The sequence below is a fragment of the Zonotrichia albicollis genome, chromosome 10, assembly GCF_047830755.1.
Source record: "Zonotrichia albicollis isolate bZonAlb1 chromosome 10, bZonAlb1.hap1, whole genome shotgun sequence".
Lineage (NCBI taxonomy): Eukaryota > Metazoa > Chordata > Aves > Passeriformes > Passerellidae > Zonotrichia > Zonotrichia albicollis.
Window position 1 is genome coordinate 32634593 of NC_133828.1, and position 24359 is coordinate 32658951.

Consider the following 24359-nt stretch of genomic DNA (forward strand, 5'->3'; position numbering starts at 1 on the left):
CTATAAAATCTTTTATGTCCATACATTATACTTATAAATTATTTATACTTGTAGCTATTTCAAAAGATATGTTAAATATACAGTACAATATTTATTATACTGGATGTAATAAAAATATCTTCAAATAATTACAAACCAGATATAGCCAAGACTGTTAAAAGGTGAGAATAATTCTAAAAACAGAATTCCTGGTAAGATGATAATTTAACCATTGACTCTGAATACCAATGTTATTGACACAAAGATCTTTGACTGAACTTTGTCAGAGTTCCTGCAAAGAGGAGGGCAAGTTTAAATTGGATTTAGAAATAACTAAACGAAGGTGACAAAGTACAATTAATCAGACCATTGTGGGGGTTTAGACTGAGAGAACAGCAGGACTGTGGATTTGAAGACAAATTATCCAAAAATAATACATAATCTAAATTATCAATAAGCCAAGTTTAGTTTATACTGTGATCCCATTACCTAGCAAAAGTTAACTAAAACTGAAGCATGTTTGCTGTGAAGGGGCATGTGCTCCAACTTGTTTGAAATAACAAAACTCCCAACTGACTGGTTACATAAAACATATTTTCAGACTCCAAGGACCAACAGGCTAGGACAAACATCATTGTTTAAATTTAAAGGACTCTGAGTATGTTTCTGAGTCAGTGTTAAGATGTCTGATAAATATATATACTGGTAGGTTGTACAAGTAGGAGAAAATATTTATCTTTTAAGTCACATAAATGTGTTTTGGTTGGTTTGTGCTGATGGCATAACTCCTCCCTTCTTTATGGCTTGGTGGCTTTATGTGGAATTGGAAGGAGGTTTTGTATAATGGCTGCTATACTCACCATCATTCCTGGGAATTCTGTGGCACTACTGCTGGACTTCTGTTACCTGAAATAAGTCTGTGTTCATATTTGGGAGGAAAACGGGACCAGACAAAGCCAACCCCTCCACCATTTTAGGCTGCCCTCTAAACATTTCATCCTCTGCTGCTCTTTCAAATGTTTGTTGGCTCCTTTCCTTTACTCTTCCTTTCTCTTTTTCAAGTCTATTCTAGGAAAGTTTTTTCAGTTTCATCCATCTCTTGTCACATAAATTTTGGTGTTTCCTCATAATGTTGAGCTGAACATTCTGCAGTTTTGCAAGTTTGATCTCCAACTCAGATTCTGCAGCAGTAAGGATGTGAAGTGTGTCAGTAAAGCAGGAACATTAGTGGCACTTATGTACACTGAAACTCTTAATTTGAAAGTCAAACAGAACCACACAATTACGATCTGGCACAGCAAAGAGAAGTGAATGGTTTAATTACACATTCCATGTTGTGGTAGCCCACATGTATTCACTCACATTCATAAACATTCCCTTCCTGTATTCAGCTATTGAACCACCTTACAATTTGGCTTTTGTTGTCTGGAGTGTTCTTTTTGTACAGTTTATATAGAAAAAGAAACTTGTATCTGCACTGATGGGTTGCTATGGTATTGCTGATGATTATTGTAGAGCAAGGTTTTAACAATGCACCAGAGCTGCATCTGTTAGTGGCTCTGAATTTCTACTCCCTCTGGCAAACTGCCTAGAATTATCTATTGCTTACAAACATTTTTGGCCCACTGGTCATCAGACATACCTCTGGGCACCACCTGCACTACAAAAAAATTGTTTCTGTGGATGTCAATCTATTCATCTCCATTTGTGCAAGAAAGGTACTCTATATAGATTTGCATAATGGCACCTTTACACACCCCTTTAAATCTGTTACATCAAAGAAATTTGGCAATTTTCATCATTAGTGCACTGCCACTTTGTGCTTTCTTAATTTATTTTTTTTTACACTCTGCCATTGCCTGTAATGTACTCTGGAAATTCTTCAGGATGGTGTGGTTTTGGCCTTGCTTATCAAACCCTGATGTCTCCTTGTAATAAAATTACAAGATGGTAAGCAGTAAGGGAGGTGTCTCACAGACACTCCTGGCTCGGGACTCCTCTCAAAAGGCACATTCCACTCTTTCTTTAAAATGCTAAAGATTTGCTGAGGTTTGCCGGTAATGAGATCTGAAGGTCTGCAGCTGTTTATGGGCTGCACCAGGTGAGCTCCCTGTTTCACTGAAGTTGCAGATTCTCTGAGTGTTTACATGTTGGTTTTTTAAAATGGGGTCTGTGTTTCAGACCATTTTATTGCAAACAAACAGAAATCTAACAATAAGGAAACTGAGAAGAAACTGAGTGCAGGCGGGGCTATACACCCTTAGTTCCTATGCTGGGACTACTGCCACCTCCAGAAATTCCTCAGAAGGAAAGCAGGTACTGTTCTGGTGAAGTACTTAAAGGATAAATCTAATTAGGCTTTTTCAAGTGGCTAGAAACAATATGTCCTACAATGATTTTCATGGGAAAAGGGTAACAGGGCAAAATAATGGAGAATTCCATTTATGGAAATTGGAAAAAGGTACCCTTAGAGAAAGCTACTACCAGTTGCAAAACTGTAACCTTTACAGCATAATGTATCTAAGTTTATGTCCCTATCATATTAACAGCAGCAGATGCTTTACCTTAACCATGTATGACTTCAAACTAAAATAATAAATCAACTATACTGATAGCTGTGAGCAGGAGTTTCTAGGAAGGGTGCACGTATTCTCTCCAGCAATCTAGAAATTACAATGTTAAGATAATTTTAAAAATCTGTGCAACTGTCTCTCTCCAAGCATCTTTAGATGTATATCAAAGAAGTGATGTAGCTACACTTCGTAGAAATGTAGGAGGGAGAACTTCAGAGGTTCCCTGATGATGTTCTCAAACCTGTTCTTGCAAAGCTCAGTGATAGCAAGTATGTAACATCTTGCAATGCCTTGGCTGCCTGAAATGTGAGGTACCAAGGCTACCTGGAAAAGAAATCTGGAGGTGCAAAACAAGACCATCATCTTCTTTCTTCTCTCTCTGACATGCACCTTTTTAAACAAAAGGTGTACACATCTGTAGGCTGTTGTAATGCTTCTGGCAGTCATCTTTCCCAGATTAAATAAGTCTCTCAGCCTTTCTTATTTAGTTTTTAAAAACCTTCTCATTTCTTTTTCCTTTTCCTCTTCTCTGGACCCTTTCAAATATGATGAAGTCCATTTCAAACATATGATTTTAGCTTAAACCAGAACATACTTTAACAGATTTTATTCCTGTAAAATTTACTGCTGTATCCATAAAGACTGATGCGCCTGTCTAACTTCAGAGTTGTTTCAGTGGAGTTATCAGTGTCCAAAGTAAGCATGCACACAGAGCTTAAACAGAATACAGCCTCAAAAATCTAAGTGAAGACAAATAAGGAAAACATAAGTGAATAATTTTGATGCTTACTAGATTTACTTTTCCAGCAGTTTATTCATAATTCTGTTCTAGAAATGTGGATCTTCCTTGAGATTTTCCTCTGTCTTCAAATTTTATGTAAGTGGCTGACTCACTTAAAAACCAAGATAGTCTCTCCACATCATTTCAGAAGCTAATCAACATTTTACAGTTAATCACTAACACCTTTGGAATGATACAGAAATACATACAAAAATAACACAAATACTTTTTAAACCGTACAGATTTCTACAAAAGTTGACACAAGCTGCAGATCCTGTCCAAAAGATAAACCATTCTGCAATACAAATAACACCTCTGAACATTGTAATTTACAGGAATTCTTTTGTGCAAGGTTATTGCGTAAGACCACTGCTACTTATATGTGGATGGACAAATGTTTTTCATATATGTTACAGGATAATGAACGGTTCTAAGAGAACATCTTGCAGAAAATACCCTATTTTCTAACACAGGGGAATGAATTAATGCCACAAAAAAAAAAAAAAGGCCTAATCCTGTTTTTTTTAAAAGTAGGAGAAAGATGGAGTGAGCTTTTCACCAAACTAATGGGTGAAAGAGGCAAAAGCTGGACTTTGGCTGCATGTATAGTGGGCAAATTTATCTGATTTGAATTATACAAAATAATAGGTTCGTTCTATTCAAGTCTCATCCCAGACCCACCCCCCTTTTCCAGCCCTAGGGGAGGGAGCGTTAAATAATGGTCTGTGTAAACTGATGCTCATGCAGTAAGAGTTTGGAGAAGTGCTGCTTGTACAAGTTAAAGCAGGCACCGAAGAAAGAGCAACCAAATAAAAAGCAGCTGCAGCAGCAAAGTGGACCCTTCTGAAATTAAAAGACATGTCTTTCTTCACCAGAGTTCTGACGATGAAATGCAAGCAGACACTTGAATGCGAGAGGACTTACATTTACCAGGCGCTTTTTGCCAGCAGCAGCAGCAGGTTTCCCGGGCAGCCGCGGCCGTGCGGCAGCAGCCAGCCGCGGGAGGTGCGGGCCGGCCGGCGGGCAGCGAACAAAGGCGAGGGGCGCGCAGCGGAGCTGCCGGAGCCCCCCCCGCGCCGCCGGGGCAGCGTGAAGAGCCTGCACGAAATGCCCGGACCCAACACCCTCTACAACCTCTACGAGTTCTTCTGGAAGGACGGCTTCGGCCGCATCCATGAAATCCAGGTACAGCTCCCTCGGGTACTTAGAGCGTTAATCAGGCCAGGGTTACTTAAACCTTTTCTTTCCTCCCCTGGCAAAGCGCCGGTGAATCGCCGGGCGAGCAGCACCGCAGCCGGGCATCGCCGCGCCGCCTTCCCGCAGGGGAGAGTCGGGTTTCGGGGATCCCCCGCTCCGGTTCCCGCAGCCCCGGAGGCTCCGCAGTTTTGTTTCGCGGGGATCCCACGATCCCGGTGCCCCGGCGCCCGCCAGCGCTCCCCGCGCATCTTTGTGCGCGTTTTGAACCGCTGGGGAGGTTCCTCAAAGAAGGAAAAAAAACCCACTTTTTTTTTTTCTTTTCTTTTTTTTTCTTTTTTTAACTGAGCTGTTTCACAAGCCTGCAGAGGGCTTATTTTTGGCGGGCAGGGCTGGGAAACGTGGGCTTCCCCGGACTCTGAGACCGCAGCACCCACCCGTGCATGAGGCTGTGCCGGCACCCGGAGCCGCCCCGGCCGCTGCCCTTCCCTCAGCCCGGCCCCGCCGTGCTCAGAGACCATTTTGTCTCTCCTGCCCCGGCCTCCCCTTACATAAATACACTCTGCCTATCGCGGTGCCCTGAGGGAGCCGTAGATGCGCCGCCGTCAGCCCTGGCCGGCCCCCGGCGGCCGCCCCCGGCCTTGTGGCGGGAGGTGGGCGGTTCGAACGCGCCGGGGGGGCGACGGACAGGCCCGGAGCGGTGGCGGCTGGCGCGGCCGGCCCTGCCGCCCCCTGCCCGGCCGCCACATTGGCGCGGGGGAGGGGAGCGGTGGCGGGAAGCGGGGCCGGATGGCGGCGTGAGGGGAGGGGAGGGGAGGGAAGGGAAGGACGGAGGGCGGGCCGAGAGCGGCTCCTGTCACCTGGCGTGTGGCGGTGCTGCAGCGGGGGGAGGCGGCCAACCGAACCAGGGGCCGGGTGGGGCTTGAGCAGTGTCCTCCGGTCCGGGCAGCTCCGCTGCTGTGGAGCCGCGGCGGGTCCCCTCCTTGGGGCGCACCTGGTGAGGGCGGGCGAGGCGCGTTATCCCTGAGGGAGCTGGGGAACGGGGATCTCTGTGCAGCGCCTCGGGGATGCTGGCATGGGCAGCGCTCTTACCGTAAGGCTGTCGCTATCCAGAGATGAATTCTTTTGGCTGCTTGGCCAAACATGTGGGTTTCATTCCTGAAAAGTCACAGTGCATCTCCTGGGGCCCTTTCCCCGTGTAGTCCAAGCGATTCTAAAGGAAGCGCTTTGTGTATAAGGGAGTAAAGCTGCGTGTTTCACTCTTCTGCAGCTGTGGATCCATAAGCTTTGCACCGGCTGTACATATCTTGTTGGGAATACTTCAAACGGGGCATTTATTATTTTGCTTGTTTTAGTAACCTTTCCCAAATCACTAGGAAGAAATTCACAGTCAGAAATTCACAAACCCCAAGAGGTTTGCTGTCTGAAAATTACTGAAATTTCAGGAAAAAAGAAGAGAGAGAAAGAAAAATTAAAATAGAAAAGGGAAAGTAAAGAAAACCGAACTTTAAATGGTATGAGAACCAAAAGTTGAAAGTGAAGATTTTCAAAGGGCCTGAAAACACCAGGAAGAGGCACGAGACAGAAAAATAAAGCATCACATAAGCTGCTTAGTTTTGTCCAGCTTTCTTATATTTACCATTTAGATTTTTAGGAAGAAATGTTAGGATGTATGCGGTATTCCTTGGCAGTCAAACTAGATTGCTAATGATGAATTGCTCAGCTTAATTGCTTGCTAATCAAGACATGCACATGTAAGGTGAAGACAACTAAAGCTCTTTTTTTCATTCTGTTTATTTTTTTCCTCTAAGTCTGTGGTGGTGTACAGAATTTAAGAGGTACTCATCATAGTTTCATAACAATAAAAAAGGTGCTACCATTGGTTTCAAGTTCTTTCACTGAAAATTATTCAAAATACTAAAAAGAATATAAGACATCCTCAATAGTATATCTTTTTCACTATCACTAGCTGATACGGGTATTTTCTTCTTTAGTAAATAGTATTCCTAGAAAGAAAAGTGTGAGGAAGGATAAGGAGAAGTTGCAATATAATTCTAGTTTTTATTCTGCCTAGAGTCTCAAGAATCACAGGATGCCCTGTTTGCCTACATGTAGAATGCAAGCAGGCATTAAATTTAACAGTCTGTTAAATTTAACAATGCAGTGAACATCAGGAATGAATTAATCCCAAACCCTCTGGTAACCAGCACAGCTACTTAAACGATGTCCTTTGGTGCACACATATATGCAGAAGGGGTGGGGAAGCTGAGAGCCTTTTCACAAAGGAGGTTCTGTTCTCAGTAACATGATTCCAGCTAGTCCTGGCCAAAGTAGTAATGCCTACAGCAATTATGACAAAGGGAAAGTATTTTTAATTTGATGGGGTTGGATCTCTTTTGTCTCATCAGTGCTGTGCAAGGATAAAGAAAAGAAAGGTGAGGAGGGAGGGATTTGGATGCTGGCAGTTTGAATTTATGGTGTGTGAAAGAATGACTGGTGTGAGAGTGGTATGTGAGGCACTAGAGAGGAATATTTTCAAGGTTTGGAACAAAGAAAAGAAAAACCCATGTTGTGATAGAAAATATTGAAATAGAAATCTTGGGCATTTTTTTAATACCTGAAGTTGATAGAATAGTGTTCAGTCTATTGAAAGAAAGGGATGTCCAAATACTTTGTCATTTCTGGTTTAAAACTAGTATTTAATTTATTTGATTACATGGCTCGTCACTTGATTTATTTTCTGTTGAAGTTTGTTTTCCGATGTAAACCTCACCATCATGGAAAAAATAAACTGCTCCCTAAATACCAAAATTTGTTGAACCTGTTTTTCTGTGACTGGTGGCCTGTATTCCTCTCACTCCACTGATTTTTTCCTTGCCACACTCCTTTCCCAACTCATGCTTTCCTTTCAAGACACACACTCTCAAAGTTATTATCTCCAAGCTCAGTATCCCTAAAGCATTTCTAAGGCAAGAGATGCTTTGGATTTTGGGAGAGGTTGTTCATACATTGCTCTGTCTGTGGTGTTGGTTAGGAGCAGACCACACAAAATGACAACGGAGTTCCTGCTGTAGCATTTCCCTCATCAGGGTGACTAATACATGTGTCTCATATGAATCTAGATGCTGATTTTTGAAAATGGTAAGAATATTTAGAGCTTCAACTGAAGTTGTCCATTGTGTTCCAAAAGTAGTTAAGAGGTGACTGGCAGAGACCACAATTGCACAACTCATGTTTTATTTGGAAACTAGACAAAAAGAATTATATTTTTTTAAGCGTACTTGGTATCATATTTTGAAGAGTGATTCATGTGTCTTTAACTTATTGTTGGCAATTAAACAATTCATCTCTGTAACTAAGATTAAATAAAATATATTTCAAATAAATTAATCTTGGGTCAATGCTAGATTTTCACAAGTGCAGTTGGTGTCAACCATCTTTGGTTTATAATCAGCATAACTCTGTGTGCAGATATCTTTGGATTAGAATGTAGGTAATATGTCAAAGTTAGACTTTGGTCAGTTTAACTTGTCTTAATACTTTAACCAGAAATAAAGGCTTTAAAATTGATTTTCACAGCCTTAATAATATCTTTCCAATAACTACTTTGCAGTTTTGGGGAAATATTTTCCCCCTCTGAAATGAGGATGTACCTTGACTCCAAGTGAATTTGTAACAGTTAAGAATTTCACTTCATGACCATGTCAGAATGAAATTTATTTGAAATAATCAGTAAGATTTCACAGGACAGTGATAGTGCAATCTTACTGGAAAACTGTTTGGGTTGCTTTTGTATATTTGTTTTAATATATATACACAGCTTAATATTTTCCAATCCTCTTTATTAATTTCCAATCCTCTTATTTCCCTCCAGCCTGAATCATATGATTTGTGGATCAACCACTTAATAAACCCCCCTTGAAGAATAAGATCCCACCTTTTCCTTTCTTTTGCAGAATTAGCATATGTCTCTCTCAAGTTTACTGCTGACCAATCTGTTCCAAAATGCAGTTTTTTACTAGGCTGTTGTGCTGTCATTATTCTTGGTTAGGTGTGAGAAACTTATGCATAGCTTCTTTATAAGCAATTAAATGGTAGAGTAAGTAGTTATTCACAAAAGGTATTTTTGTATTGTACTGGTAATTTAACCCTATATGCTCCCATGTTTTTCATTTTTGCAGACATTCTTTCTGACCTGTTTGATCTGAGGGGATGTGTTTTGAAGTCCTTTCATCTCCTCAGTGTTTGGTTTCACTCACACTCTGTGCCTTAGAGCTTTGGGTCTTTCCAGTCAGGGTCCTGAACTGTGTGACCTCTCTGTTTTCCTTGTGAATATTTCACAGTAATGCTTACATGCTTCTCCTGACATTTCAAACTGTTCCTTGTCTGGAAGGCTGGGGATCAAATCCTAGATGTGAGCGAGTTTGTGTATAACAAATTGTCAGTTTCCTTTTGTCATAGCTTTCCTTAGTAATACTTGGCTTCTGTTTCTCTTTGTTGGTGATGCTGTAGCAAAAACACACTCAGGAATATGGAAAGATCTTCAAGTCTCACTTTGGTCCCCAGTTTGTTGTGTCCATTGCAGATCGAGACATGGTTGCTCAAGTGCTCCGAGCAGAAGGCAGAGCACCACAAAGAGCCAACATGGAATCCTGGCAGGAGTACAGAGATTTGCGGGGCAGAGCCACGGGGCTCATTTCTGCGTAAGTGCTGTCAGCCCTTCACTTCCCCTGTTCTCTTGTGCAAGTCTAGTGATTTTCTGAAGGACTGTGTAGGTCATCTGGGAAATCAGGCTTTTCTCTGTGGGGAAATTTGTGGGTCTAGTGGGGAGAAGGGAGTAGGTATTTGTGGTGAATGCTGTGAATTTGTCCTGCTGTGAAGTTTCAAAGGGATGGCAGTGATGCGTAATGGAGTGTGCAGTAAGTTTCTTTGCACGAAGGCATTCTTTGGGAGTGTGTATCAACTGGAGTTTGAGCTGAGTCACTTACCTGCAAGCACTTTTACAGAATAGAGCTTACTAGCTTTGGCACTTCACTGCATGAATGTGGGTTCATTGCATCAGTTCTAGACTGTTCTATCTAGCAGGCAGTGTGCTGTGTGGAATTGTTGGCTCAGATTGGTTTTAGCTTTATTGTTCACTGAAGTGCCCCCTCAGTAGACTAATGTAAAGAATGGTCAATTCACAGTGTAGTGCATCCCCAGACAGATATTTTTGAGTCTGGCTGGTTGCAGAGGAGCTATCTGTCTGTACAGCTTGCATAACCTGGCAGCGTGTGTGGGTGTGGTTAATTGCCACTGGGAACTACTCACAGTCCCCACTGACATAGGATGTTTATTTAGAGGGAAATTAATTTCCTGAGTCATGGACAGTCTGTTTTTCATGGTAGCAAAAGTCTTATGTATTGCACTGCAGACTCAAATCTTAAGCTGCAGTTGAGACTCAAACTAACAGTTCCTTGATATTTAGTGAAAAGAGATCTTAAATGAGGAGACTCAGGAGATAACTGTTAAAGAGATCAAATTCTTCTGCTGGATGATAAGTTTCTGTACCTTGCAATGACATTGCTCCAGGTAAAAAAAGTAATGGGAAATATAACAATTTAAAATAAACACATTAAAAATAATTGCCCATTTTCATAAGGAATTGAAAGGTATCCCTGGAACCACTATTCCCAAATACTCTGCTCATACAGAGCATGTAGATACTAGAATTCAGATTTTTAGTCTTCAGCATCAAGGTTTCCATGCATAGCTCAGCTAAAGCAGAATCTGTAGCTGTAAGTTGTTTCTCTCTAGGTAGCTTTGCTCTCTTATTACTTTGTGAGTTTAGAACTGGGCTAGCTGAAAGTGATGTATCAGTAATGGAATTTATGGTACCAGCTCAAGTTATTGATTTGTCAGATGTGACTGTGAGACCTTTATTTGGTAATTAAGTACTATTTCTCTGTAAAAGCAGTTTTGCAGACTACTCATTCAAATGTTTATTTAAAATAATTTTAATAGAATATTTTACTAATTTCTTGTATTAGCTACTACTAACAGACTAACATACGGACACATCAAATTCAGATCACTGAGTGGGCAAGTTCTGTCACTCAACCGAGAGACTGACGTTGCATCACTGAAATTTAATGAGGACCTGCTGTAAATGCAGAATAACATTGTAGGAGCATAACACAAAATATACATTATCATAATTTTCATTTTACCATTTGCTCTCATTTGACATGAAAAATTGCAAACAGTTTGGTTGTGGAGCTCTTACCCAGCTGATGATTGTTAAGGAAAACCAGGTATTGACATTATTAATAATTTCTTCTAGGGAGGGGGAGCAGTGGCTAAAAATGAGAAGTGTACTGAGGCAAAAAATTCTGAAACCCAAAGATGTGGCTGTTTACTCTGAAGGAGTCAATGAAGTTATCACAGACTTAATTAAAAGAATCCACACCCTCAGAAGTCAAGAGGAGGATGGGGAAACAGTGACCAATGTTAACAACCTTTTCTTCAAGTATTCAATGGAAGGTAAGCCCAGGCAGGATCTGTAAAGAAAATGGATATAAAGCAGTGTGCTTTTGGTTAGGAATTTCTGTCTTATGACTGAGCCAATTAATCTGAAAAGGGAAGTTTGACATTCTACATTTGTGTGTCTTCGTAGTCAGTGCAGTGGGTATCAGTAGAATTCCTTTGCAGAGTCCTTCTATTAAGGAGCAATTCCTATGGAAATGCTGGTGTACAGGTAAAATGTTCCATCAAGGTCTTGAACAGTCTCAGTACTCTGTATTTCTGTATTACTTTCTCAGCATTTTCAGAATAAGGGTGCTGACTTTCTAACAGGTGACTTCTAAGACATGTTAATTCACAATATACCAGCCAAATTCCAATGAGGAATCCCCATGTGATGTATCTAAATTCAGTTCATAGCTTAATGTGGGAAAAAACATTGCTTTTCCCTGCATACAGATGCCAACTACGGGATTGTTATGTTTTCCTTAAGATCATCTGCCACTGACTACCATTAATGAAGCTGAATGAAACCCTGGCCTGAGCCTGTATGGCATTTCCTGTGTTCTTATAGAAATCTCATGTTTTCTATACATATTTTATGTATTTCTTTAACTGGCTGCATACAACCCCATCTTGTTCTATGTAATGCCTTTTAAAAACATTGGTACTCTTTGCCTTTGCTGACAGGCAACTGAGTAATTTGGGATTTGAAGAATATCCAGATTGCTCACTTTGTGTCAAATTACTGGCTGCCTGCTTGGTCTGTTTCACATTAATAGTGTCTAAAACCAGCATTTAACTACCAGTTTATGGAATTTCAAACTGTGAGCTTACAGATTCACTGTAACTGATGGGTTGGTTTAAATTCTTCACATTCTTTTACTTTTTCATTTATAACTTGTGCCTGGCACACATTTATTTTCTATGTGACTTGCTGTTTATTTAACTTACTCTTTAACTGTTCAGAGAACCAATACATAAGATTTCTTTGAAGGGACCATGTAGGTAGTGAGAGGATGTATAAGAACTAGCAGTTTTGAAAGAAACACAAAAGAAAGAAAAGATGCAGAAAAATATCTGCCCAGGGAGGAAAATCAGGAAAGGAGGACTGATTTGAAAATAATCAAATTTTAAAATTATTTTTGTCAGTAAAGATAATGTCTAGAGGTGCCTGCAGAACTGCAGAAAAAGATCAGTGAAAATTACAGCAAGTCAGAACAAGAGATAGTCAACATTGCCACTTGCAACAGTGTCACCCTTGCTTTTTTTAGGGCTGGGTGGAGAATGGTGTGTGCAGTAAAAGCACTGTCTAGAGTGCAGGCTTTTTATCCGTTTACACAGACTCATTATTTATTTGCTACCAGCTGATGACAGACACAGCCAGTGGTAGAAACTCCTCCGTTGTCAGCAGGTATCAGGAATGTCTTTGGACTCCGGTGTCCCTGAGTGTTCAGAGGCCAGCAGGGCAGGCTCAGGATTCACAGTGCAATGCAAAACACAGCAAACAGGCTGGAGGCTGCTCTGCTTCTGGTGGAACTCCTGGCTGTCTTCTCATGCTGAGCATTACTGACATAGCAACTACTCTCTTGCTGCAGTGTTTAGCTGGGCTCTTTTACTGTGCTTTGAATTTCTGTTTTATCTGTTCCCCAACTGAAGTAGTAATAATAATAATATTAATAAATTTCTTGTAAAGTAGTTCCATTTAATGCTAGTTAATTCCTTAAATTATTAATATATATTCATGTATGTTAACAGACAATTCTTTCATTTTTTTATGTGCAGGTGTGGCCACTATTCTGTACGAATGCCGGCTGGGCTGCCTGGAAAACAACATCCCACAGCAGACTGTTGAATATATTGAGGCTCTGGAATTGATGTTTAGCATGTTTAAGACCACTATGTATGCAGGTGCTATTCCCAAATGGCTTCGTCCACTTATTCCAAAACCCTGGAGAGAGTTCTGCAGATCCTGGGATGGACTCTTCAAATTTAGTAAGATTTAGTAGTAGAAAAGTTCAGCTGTATTTCTGCAGGTTCTGGGTGTGTTTGAACGGGACAAGCTGCATTTCTCTTCTAAAATTATGAGAAGACATTGTGGCAGAAGTAAGTTTCATATTAAATGCAGATTGGCCAGGGGAACTGTTTTAAAAAATATTCAACTGAAAGAAAACTTTACCAGTATCTTTCAAAACTCCCTATTTTATACTGCTCTTTCTTTATTTATCTTCATCTGTTTCAGCACACACTTGTCATTCCAGGTCCAAGTGCTTTGCCAAGGTTTTATCTCAAGCCACTTCAATTTTAATGAGGGTACTTTTGTTGACTTCAGCAAAATTTTAATTAAGCCCCTGACATAATCACCACTAAAACTGACTAGAAAGTTAATAAACTACACTCTGAATATTAATTAAACATTTTGTAAAGTTTATTTGTATGTATACAAGTGTATAAGTTGACATTGAAGTGCACTGATATACTACAATATGGGGGTTGTTTTGGTAAATAAAACATTCCAGGCTAGTTTATAAATCAGTTTTCATGTAAGTAGGAAGGAGTTGTCTTTGCAATTTTATTTTTCTAATGTTCTTGGGTGTTAAAAAATCTTGAACCCCTTTTCTCTCTCAAATATTAGAAAGCTGCATGCATTTTCATTTTTTTGTAAGCTCGTTCTGTGAGCCATTATCTTTTGGAGGAGTTTTTCTCTTCTTAAATCCCTTGCTCGACCAAAGATGCCCTTTGCAGTCCTTAGAGGGTACATGGAGCTGTGGGTGAAATTGCTCAGCGTGCCATTCACTCAAGTTTTTGTGTTTTTATCACTTGATGGTCCTCATCTTTCTCTTCAAAGTAATTAATTTCTGTGGCTTTGACCTTCTGGTTGCTGCTAGCATCTTGCAGCAGCCTCTGTGCTGAGTTGCGGCATGCCCTCTTCTTGCAGAGTCACCAGAGACAAGCCAGGTGGGTGTAAAAACTTGGCCTTGAGCTTCCCTCAAGGAAGGGCATTGAAGTCTCTTGTGTCCTTTCTTTGGGCTCAGCATTTTCATACTGTGAGCTACCTAGGTTCCTGTCAGCTCAATCTTCCCTTGCCATGAATTCCCAAGGACCTCCACCATCACTATAGGATTTTTCCTTAAGAAAAAAGGTTTTTTTTCCCCCTGGATGTGCAGCATAGTGTGAGAAATGTGATTACTGAATGGAAGCAGCACAAAAATAAAAATGCAGGCTTAACAATTTTTTTGAATCCCAAAGGTCAAATCCATGTTGACAACAAATTGAAGGCTATTCAGTCTCAGCTGGACCAAGGAGAAGTAGTGAATGGTGGGCTACTTACACACCTCCTAGTGAGTAAGGAACTTACTTTGGAAGAGATCTATGCCAACATGACTGAGATGCTTCTGGCAGGAGTAGACACAGTAAGCTTGTTATCATTTTTCTTGTGCATAGTTGTTTTTGTACACCAGGATCACTGGCAGCTCTCTTCAGGGGGGTTACATTGCCCATAAGGATGTCATTTTAACACATTTAGGCCATGAGGCCTTTAAAGTGATACAAAATACTTCCTGTAGTGTGTAATCTCTCCACTGGAATGAAATCAGTGCTCTGATCTAGCTGTGGTCTACAGGAACTCATTACTTGGGAATCTGTCCCACAGTTTATTAAACAGATAAAACAGTGATTGTCTTTACATTCAGCTTGTATTTCATACATTTTCTTTTACAAGTTTGCTTATCAGGTTGGTGTTTGTGCTACTTTAGGTGGAGCACAATAGAAAGGTTAGCTGAAAGTCAGGGTGAAAAAAATTGATCAATAAATTCATATGTAGAGTTTGGTAAAGGATTTCCATGTATGGCTAATTAAACCAACTGGGACACACACTGTGGATCAGATACCTGCTTTCTGCTGGAATCCATTACTGGGGGGATGTTAGGCCAGCAATGATCTGGGTAAGGCACAAGTTCACTGTGCCCCTGCTTGTGCTGACAACATAGAGTCAGGCTGAGGCAGAGGGCTGTGGCAGAGGCTCAGGGTTAGTGGGACTGGTGTATCCAATATGTTAACACCTAGGAACGTGTTTCAAGTGTCTCTTATCCTTTATTCTTCTGATTTGCCTTACATTTGAAGAAACATTAATGTCGTGTGTGTATCTTCCCCTCTCATTCCTGGCATATGAAATCAGTGTAGCTCAGTACTGACTGCAGCACGACCATTGGAAGAATAAGGAAAAAGAAAGATGAGTTATTGAATATAAAATGCATACAGAGTTATTTAGAACATTGGTGAACACTTCTACTATAAATGATTGTTACTGTAATTGTTATTGTAATTTTTAAAGAAATTATATTAATTTGATAAAGAAGTGGACTTAAATAGTCTTATAGTAAAAAGGTTAAAATAAGTAAAAAACTAAAATTGTCTTAAAGAAAAGAAAAACTCTCTGGATAATTGAATTCAGATTTTTTTTTGGCTTAAGAAAGTTTGTAAGGTTTCTAAAGAAAACCAGAAAACCCCAGCAGCAATCACTTTTGAATTCCAAAATAAGGAGCATATGTAAAACTTCTTTATGTGCTGAATATTACTCCATTGGTTAAATGTCCCAAGGGCTTAATAATTTGCAGAGGTTTTTGATGTTGTTTCTTAAGTAAAACACAGTTGTTAATCCCATTCATTTTCTAATCTTTCACACCATTAATTTTCCATTTTTAGTGTGTGACATTTTTCATTAAACTAAAAGGACAATATTCACGCCAACAAGAATTTCCCTTTCCATTTGACTCAGCTTTCTCAGCTGGCAACAGTCTTTTTCTGAGAGGACTATACTTCTGACTTCCTCATTTTCAAGCACAAAACAAAAATGGAAGGAATCTTTTTTCTTCTTCTGCTGTCAATTCAGATCTCATTTTATCATAGAAACTGAGATTTTGAGGATTATAAAAGCTTTCAGTAGAATTGTGAGGCAGTTGTTGGCTACAAAGCATTTTGTCTGTTCCTGGAACAGTCCTAATTTTTGAGAAGTTATGACGGAACTGGGAACCTGGGAAGGAACACTGTTTAACCAGAGAAGTTCTGCACAATTGCAAGCTGCTCTCAGTGGAATACAACTGGGTTGCACCGTAGAAGGCACAGACATTCCATATTGCAAGAAAATCAAGAAAAGCTTATGAGAGTTGTTCTTCAAGCATTATACCCCTGTTTGAAGACAAGACATAAAAGGTCACCATCATGATGAATTTGCATTCTAAATTGATCTTAAACTTAAGGCCAAAATAAGACATTTCCACAAACTGATTTTTTATCCAGCTGTGGTGAAAAAAGATTAGATGATGGCCTTCTTTAAATCCTCTTTTGCTTAAAGTTGAATAGTGTCTTGCCTCATGTTCTGTTTCTTCTTCACACAAAATATTTTTAAATGATAGTGGTGGAGCATTGCTTACCAAAAGGATAAAGTATAATCTTAGCAGTGGTGATATCAATTCTTTGTATGGATGCTATGGGGGGACCCCTATGTGCTTAAAAGGGGTTGGAAATGTTCTGAGAAGAATTTTCTTATCTTGTTTCCTGTGAAGTGTTTTTGCTGGAAGGAAAGGTGAAATGCATATTGAAAACTAAGAGCTAACAATCCATTGCTGTTTGGAGTGCTCATGTTTCAATATTGCTCACATAGTTGGGTTTGCATTTGGTTTGTCTGTTGCTTTTTATATTTCACTGGGAAAATATCAGCAGGGATTGTTTTGATATGTGGTGGACTTTTAGATGGGAAAGGGATGAAGAAGGGGATGGCAACGTCTGGCAACCTCCCATTGAATCCAGATGGGAATCATTGCCAGCCTGTTTTATAACTTTAAACATATAAAAACACATAGTTGAAAGCTGATTGTTTTTCTTGGCTTGAAATTATTATTAATGTAATCTTGTTGGTCTTGATGATTCTGGCTTTTCCTTAGACTTCTTTCACTTTGTCCTGGGCCATATACTTGTTGGCAAAGCACCCAGAGGTGCAGCAACGTGTTTATGAGGAAATAGTCAATAAACTGAGAAAAGATCAAGTTCCAGTGGCTCATGATGTCCCAAAATTGCCTTTGATTAGAGCTGTCCTGAAAGAAACCTTGAGGTAAGTAGCAGACAACTAAAAGATTTAATTCCATGTTATTCTAGCAGAGAATGACTCCATTTTAACATTTGTAGTTTATTGTTGCTAGTGCAATTTGCTGCTTCTACTTTTATTTATTTCAGCAGTACTGTGCCCAAGGATGCTCAAGCAATGAATAAGATAGATTATATAATGTTTAATGTTTTTCAGTATGATAGAAGTGGTAACATAAACCTATGTCATGTCTGTTAAGGTTGGGAATAGAGAGCTTGATTTTTCCCTTTAGTCTGTATGATAAAATGTAACAACCTCCTCCCCCACACTGGTACTTCACAGTCCCACTTCAACAATTTTAAGGTTTTTGATTTAAATTAAAGGCATGTGACATACTTTTTTTAAAATATGTTTATACTAAATGTTCATCATGAGGTGAGGGGAGTAAGAGGATTTTAGAGAAGGCATCAATAAGACTTTTTCAGCTTTAGCAGTAGTGCTAAAATGTCTCCAGTTTGACCACCTACCTTCATGCTTGCACAAGTATAAAGCAAATAAATGCATAGACCAAATAGCTCAACATTCAGTTACTAATAAATAACTTTTCTCAGATGATGGTCATATTCTTACAGATGATTCAAGGTCTTTGAAGCTCCAAGATGTTCTGAACTCCTGAAAAACATTTTTGCTGTGAATGAATATGGCATTCATCCTGCATATTTGGGAATGGAAATTGGAATCTTAACATTTTAAAAATTGTGTTAGTTATTACTTTTGAACTTCAGATAAATATTTCTCACTAGGTTATATCCAGTACTGCCAGGAAATGGAAGAGTGACCCAAAAAGACTTGATCATTGGAGGATACTTGATACCTAAAGGGGTAGGTTGTGTTGCAGTTCTCTGCAGAGAACAGTTTAATTTTTGCAAATGAAATATGATCTGCTCCAACATATATACACTTAATTGATTTTAAAAGATTTCACCATGCTAGAATATTAAGAGGAAAGTATTTCAGTAATACCCATTTATATGCCACAGATAGATTTTATCATTGACTTGCTGCTGTTGTTTTGATATTTTTTATTTGGGTCCTCACCTGCAAATTGAATTTATCATCATGGCTTCTTAATATCCTTGATGGTGGAGACTATTAATAACATATCAGTGTAATGGTACAATTCAATTTAAAAAGCATGGATTTCATTATTCTGGCAGTTTTCTAATTATTTGTCTGTTAATTCCCTTTGTGTAAAGTTTCTCCCTTTTTCTCATAGCAACTTTATGAAACAATTCCCAATTCTTGTGACTTGCTCCCATCTCCTTCCCCATTGCATGTTCTCTAATATATCCAGCAACATTGAAAATAATTTGAAGATTATTTCCTTTGACATACTGAGCAAGGGATTTGATATTTGAGGTATCCTTTTGTCTTCAGAATTGCTGAGTTGCTTAATTTTTATCACCTCTCATTGCAGAAATTACAGTAATTGCAAATGCTTTCAAATTTTATGTGTGTTGGAGCTAGCTAAATATAAATATCATTTATTTCCTCAGACCCAGCTGGCACTTTGTCATTATGCCACTTCATACAGTGAAGAAAATTTCTCAGTGGCAAATGAGTTCCGACCTGAGCGCTGGCTGAGGAAAGACAACTTGGACAGAGTAGACAACTTTGGCTCCATCCCCTTTGGTTATGGCATCAGAAGTTGTATAGGAAAAAGAATTGCAGAGCTGGAAATCCATCTTGCACTGATTCAGGTTAGAACTATATGACAGCACTACAAGAAAAATATGAATTGGTATTAATTTTTTTTTATGTATGCCATTTCTGGATATCCTACAGTGCTCAAAACCTTTGTTTTGGAGTGTTGTCTAATGTACTCAAGCTGCAGAGACTTAAATAATTGAAAATAATCATGCTTGAAATGCAGCATAGTACCTAAACTACATTGCAGATGGTGTGGTACACAGGATGTAAAACTAAAGGTAAGTTTGTTAAGGAAATATATAGATTTAGTACAGAAGGTTTTTGTAAGCAAATCAGAAATCTTTCTTAATGTGTATTAGAATGGTTACCTGCTCAGTTTCTGTGTTTTAGTTAGAGCAATTCAGAACTTACCAAGATGTAAAATAGATTTATATCCTTATACTGATCACAGTGTGATGACAAACGGTAGAATTTTTCTATGTTCTGGGCTTTTCTGTCTCTTCTAGTTCTTTCTTCTAACTCATTCTCATTTTAGATATACATAATTTATAGTTATATAAATAATTCATATTGAGATATATTGTTTTTGATTGGTTCATATCATAAAGAAAACGTTCCCAACAGCTGCTACATTTTTTGTCATTTACAAGACAGCCTACAGCTCAAATAATGAGTACAGGTCGTGCAATCAAAGAGTGAAGATTTGACAACTATTTATAGTTACTTAACTATAAAAATATTTAGATCAATTTTATATATTCAAAGGAGAGCTTGATTGAATTTGTCTTTGAATTTCCTTCAGTAAACTTTGAGAGCAATCTTGGAACAATTAGTGCCTGTCCTGTAGAGCTGAGAGTGAGAGAGCTCCCAGGGGGCTTGGTAAAACAAACACACTTCCATCTTTTGTAAAAGGAGGCTCAAGGAAGCAATGGAGAACCTGCTTTGTTTTCTGGGAAGAAACTAGAGCAAATCAGCACACAACCTATTTACAAACACAGAGATGAGTTTAAGTGAGTTAAAATTAGAAACACATGGAGCTCATCAAAGAGAAGTTGTTTCAGACCAATCTGATTTCTTTCTTTGACTTGATCACTTACCTCATGAGGGGGTATAAAGTAAGTTATGTACTCTCACTTCAGGAAGTATTTTCACACGTCCTGTATGATTTTGCTCTCAATTAAATTAATAAAATTTGTTCCAGATGGAAGTGCCCACAAAATGCATGCACAGCTGGTTGGAAAAAAGGAAATAGCTGGAGGCAGTAGCTATGGAATAATTGCTGTTGAACTGGGAAAGCATTTAATTAAAATTCAGTAAAAGTCTATCCTGCATTTGATTTAGGCTGTTATTTTCATTAACAGTGTAAGTGATGGATTAGAGAATACTTTTACAGTTTGCATGGGATACCAAGCTGATGTGAGTTAATTTAAAAACAGGGGATGTGAATATAGAATTTTGAAGAAAAATGAGAAATGTTCTAGAAGCAATACAAAATTATTCGTTAATGACAGTTGCAAGTTAGTGCCCTTGAGAATAAATAAATAAATGCACAAATACAAATTTATGAACAACTGTCTGAGTAATATTAGTACCAAAGGAACAAACTGAAATGATAGAGTAAAAAGTCATTCAATTCTGACAAGGCAATATGATTCTAGATAATATTAGCATTAGCAAGCATTTTGTATGTCAGAAAGAGGAGCTAAATTACTCAGTCTTGCCAAACACTGATGAAGTCTCACTTAGCAACAATAAACAGCCATGCCCATGCACTGCATTTTAAGGACAATATAGCCAAATTAAAGGAAATTTGGAAGACAAAGATAATAACAAGAGGGATTTTAAAAGAAAAATTGAATAAAAGCTTCATCAAATATCTGACACTGAAAAATGTAGTTATATATAGGAAAATAATGCATTGGTTATCAGTCATACTAGAGAAAGAATAAGAGAAATTTACTTAATTTATAGAAAAAAGTGTTTGAGATTTATTATTAGGAAAAGTTGAGGATGTTGCAGTATTTCCCTCTTGAAACTGTAAAAGTAAAGAGCTGAAGTGTTCTTCATTCAGAAAAATGAGTCTGATGGGATTGGGATTTCTACAGCTTTCTTAATAATTTCACATATTGATTGATATTAAAGGAAGTGAAATCAAAAACACATAGAGGGGAACCTCACAAAGTTTGGAGGAGACCTTAGTTTCTTTGATAGTTCTGACTGTTTAATCTGGTTCTGGGGGATTTCTTCAGAAAGGACTTGCTCAGTCCTCCCTCCATCAGAGGAGGAAGATTTTGAATTATAATCTTTACCTTGTAACACCTTCTTTTTCTTTTCCAGGATGGGAATCATAGCACTTAAACTCTGCCAAACTGGCAACACAAATTTTGCTTGTGACAGTCTCTTATGTTCTCTTGTTTAAAGGCTACTTCTTGTTGGTAATTTTATAGTTTTTCTAATACTTGTCCCATTTATGTTCACAGCTACTTCAGAATTTTGAAATCAAAATTTCTCCCAAAACTGAACCAGTTCATGCCAAAACTCATGGACTTCTGACTCCTGGAAACTCTATCAATGTCAGATTTTCTGACAGGAAGTGAATCTCAAGCATTTTGGAAGTACTTATACAATTTTCATGGAAACAGGTTTGCATTTTGTGGATGTTTAAAACATGCTTGTTCTCTGGTTTGTAGGTATTTGACAATATCATGAAGTATTATGTTCTGCCTTAGTTCTAGCAGTACATAAGAGCCATTACCTCTCCTGTAACAGTTAATTACACATGAAAATACATACCAAAAAACATTCCTTCTTGCACTGGGAATCTCCTTTTATCTGGGAGAATTCCTTGAAACAACAGCACATGCTTTGAAAAAAGCCAACCAGAAGTAAATTCAGACATGTCAGTATCATTCAGTGGTTTTGTCATGCTGCTACTCAGTGAGTGCATTTGAGAGCAAGGGGATTATTATGTAATATGTGGAAATTAGCTGCATGTATAAGTTTATATTTTCCTGTTTCTTGTCCTCCAGTGTTTTGTAAAAGTTTTCATGTAACAATAACATCTTGAGATAATTTTTTAATATGTAAAAACATTTACTCTGCATGTATTAAAAAAAAATCCAGTATTATGAAAAGTAAGGATAGAAAAAATACAACTTATGTCAAGTTGTTGAGACTTGAAATACAGTACATATACAAATTTATCTAAACATAATCCCCCTATAATGTTTTTATACGGTTTTTAAAAAATAAAATCTTAAAAATGAATGTTTAAATGTCACATTGGAGAGTTTGAAGCCAGGCATTGTTCTCATCACCAAAGCACAAGCCACTTTCATTGTTCTAGCTAATATGCCAAACCCAAATGTAAATACTAAAAGAAAGTAGTTGTTACATTTTTATCATTTAATTAAAATACTGCTTTTGACTTTATTCTGTTCTTCAACAGTAAGAACTGGAAACAGTAAATTTTACTATTCTTCAACAGTAAGAACTGGAATCTTCCCATTTTAACTTGCTGAACCCCTGGGCAAGTACAGAATTCTGTTGGATGGAAATGTGACTACTGAAGTATTCAGAGAAGTTTGTTTACTATCTGGTGCCTAACAGAAAGAGTGGACACTGGAAGTTTGGATTTGGTCTTTTGGGGGTCATTTTTTTGGTTGTTTTCGGTTTTTTTATTATGATTACTTTTCCTATGACAGCCAACAGAAAACTCTCCCTTTCATGGTACTTCGGATAACTTTAGTATCACTGCACTAACCTTACATTCCCATTTTTGAGAGAAACCTTGTACCCTGTGTCTACATTATGCCTTGAACAATGTTCAAACCTGCATATCCTACTATGGTACATGTGTAATTATATATAGTTAACTGTTTACATGTCAGGCTCTGACTGTTTTTTGGGAGGTAGTTTACATACAACCATAAATATTTCAGCTAAATAAACCTAGCAAAAGTTTTGCAACTTGTTTTTTAAAATGACAACATTTTTCTTTGATTGTCTAGCCTTTGGAAGTCAGAGAGATTAGAAATTTAAAAACTCTGTAGTTTTAATGGTGTACATGAAATTTCACATTGCCACCTAGCTACTACAGTTGCACTGTTAAAGTATTTTGATTTCTTTTAGTGGTGCCTTTTCAAGGTTTAGACAAAAGAGAACCAAAATCTCCTTTGTACGGATCTCCTATACAAAATAATAACACTAAACAAAATTGATCTGATCTACTAGAGGATTAAATGCCTACATAAGGACTTTAAAAATATTATTCTTGTGTTGAGCATATATGTGTACTGTAAGAAAACCAGGTATTCTCTTGGGAGTATTTTCCTTGAACAAGCCTGCCTTCTGATTTTTCCAAGGTTCCCAATTATTCCATCTTTTTTTTTTTTCCATTGTTATTTTCAGTTGTCTCCATCTTGAATCAAATGAAGAAATTTGTATTTGCCAGAGCCAGCTGACATCCCAAAGGGGAGATGTTTTGCAAAATCTGTTTAAAAGTCTATGGACTGAGTATTTGACTCCATAACTCTGCCTGGTTTTGTTGACTTGGAGACAAGGAGCTCCTGCCTTGAATCCAAATTTGGATGCCATATGGTGCCTTCCTTTTGCTTTGTCACAGCATCATTAGAAACACCAGCCACTGCTGTGTTGCAGTACATTTGCTGCTTGGTATGAGTCCCTAAGTAAAATATCAGTGCAGAAGATGGAAGAGACATTCTAAAATGCTTTTTGTAGCATTTGAATCTTTTAATGAAAACAGCCAGTATTTTGTTCTAATAGAGCACCTATCCATGTAAGTTGTCTTTTATACATAATAAAATATTTATACAGAATTTACAAGGCTTTGTTCTTATTTTAATTGCTAGTTATATTGGTATTTTTCTTTCTCAAGTCTTTAAGTTGTTGTATTGAACGGAAAGATTGACTGCTCCATGGAAAGGTAATAGTTCCGCTAGAAAAGAGGGGCATTCTTACAAGAATTTAAGATGTGTAATGACTTGGCAAAAGGGGAGATAACATTATCTTAAGGGTGCTGTCATTGTGGAGGAAAGGTACTGGCAAAGTTATCCAAGAAATACCCAAGGACTGACTCTAATGTTAGTGTTTTGATTAACTGCTTAATACACAGATGAGTATTAAAGATATAAAGAAAAAAGGCAAAAAGTGTGAAAATCAAACCAAAACAACATAAACAACCCAGAATGTAATAGAAATGGGCTGGAACTTAATAGCAAAATATATGTATGTAGGAAATAAAAATAATTTATTTGAGGAGCTCACCACTTGAAAATGTAATATGTGGAGGAAGGCTTAGATAATCCCAAGTGACTAGAAAGTGCAAGTATGTGAGAATAATGAGAAATACAGCCCACAATGTAGGAGATGCAATCTGACCTATTCTTCCCCAACTTCTGTCAGAGATACTTCTTCTTAACTACTGTAATACAGTGTGCTTTAGTATTCAGGAAGGGTGTAGTTTGATTTGGGCAGATGAGGATACACTAAGATTATCAGGTTCATAGTTTCTGGGAGT

At 38.2% G+C, this 24359-nt stretch overlaps 1 protein-coding gene across 4 annotated transcripts; it reads left to right on the forward strand.

The window, feature by feature from the left end:
• Positions 1 to 4038: 4038 nt before the first annotated feature.
• CYP27C1 (cytochrome P450 family 27 subfamily C member 1) lies at positions 4039 to 23651 on the forward strand. Of its 4 annotated transcripts, XM_074548721.1 has the most exons (10): positions 4039 to 4518; positions 9040 to 9230; positions 10850 to 11049; positions 12814 to 13023; positions 14278 to 14441; positions 16971 to 17137; positions 17914 to 17992; positions 18667 to 18870; positions 21301 to 21462; positions 22269 to 23651. In XM_074548721.1, exons 1-9 carry the CDS (start codon positions 4192 to 4194, stop codon positions 21415 to 21417), a joined length of 1659 nt encoding a protein of 552 aa, XP_074404822.1. In that variant the 5' UTR covers positions 4039 to 4191; the 3' UTR covers positions 21418 to 21462; positions 22269 to 23651. The 4 variants fall into 4 exon arrangements, with proteins under 4 accessions (XP_074404822.1, XP_074404823.1, XP_074404825.1 ...); XM_074548722.1 differs by having other exon boundaries at positions 4045 to 4518; positions 9094 to 9230; positions 21301 to 23651; XM_074548724.1 differs by having other exon boundaries at positions 4392 to 4518; positions 9113 to 9230; positions 21301 to 23651.
• Positions 23652 to 24359: the final 708 nt, after the last annotated feature.

Bases quoted from the DNA above. Each gene is read 5' to 3' on its own strand.
- CYP27C1 (XM_074548721.1), top strand. From the start codon at position 4,192: ATGTCTTTCTTCACCAGAGTTCTGACGATGAAATGCAAGCAGACACTT. The intron at 9,231-10,849 runs GTAAGTGCTGTC...AATTTCTTCTAG, and splicing joins GCCACGGGGCTCATTTCTGC to GGAGGGGGAGCAGTGGCTAA. The intron at 14,442-16,970 runs GTAAGCTTGTTA...GCTTTTCCTTAG, and splicing joins TTCTGGCAGGAGTAGACACA to ACTTCTTTCACTTTGTCCTG.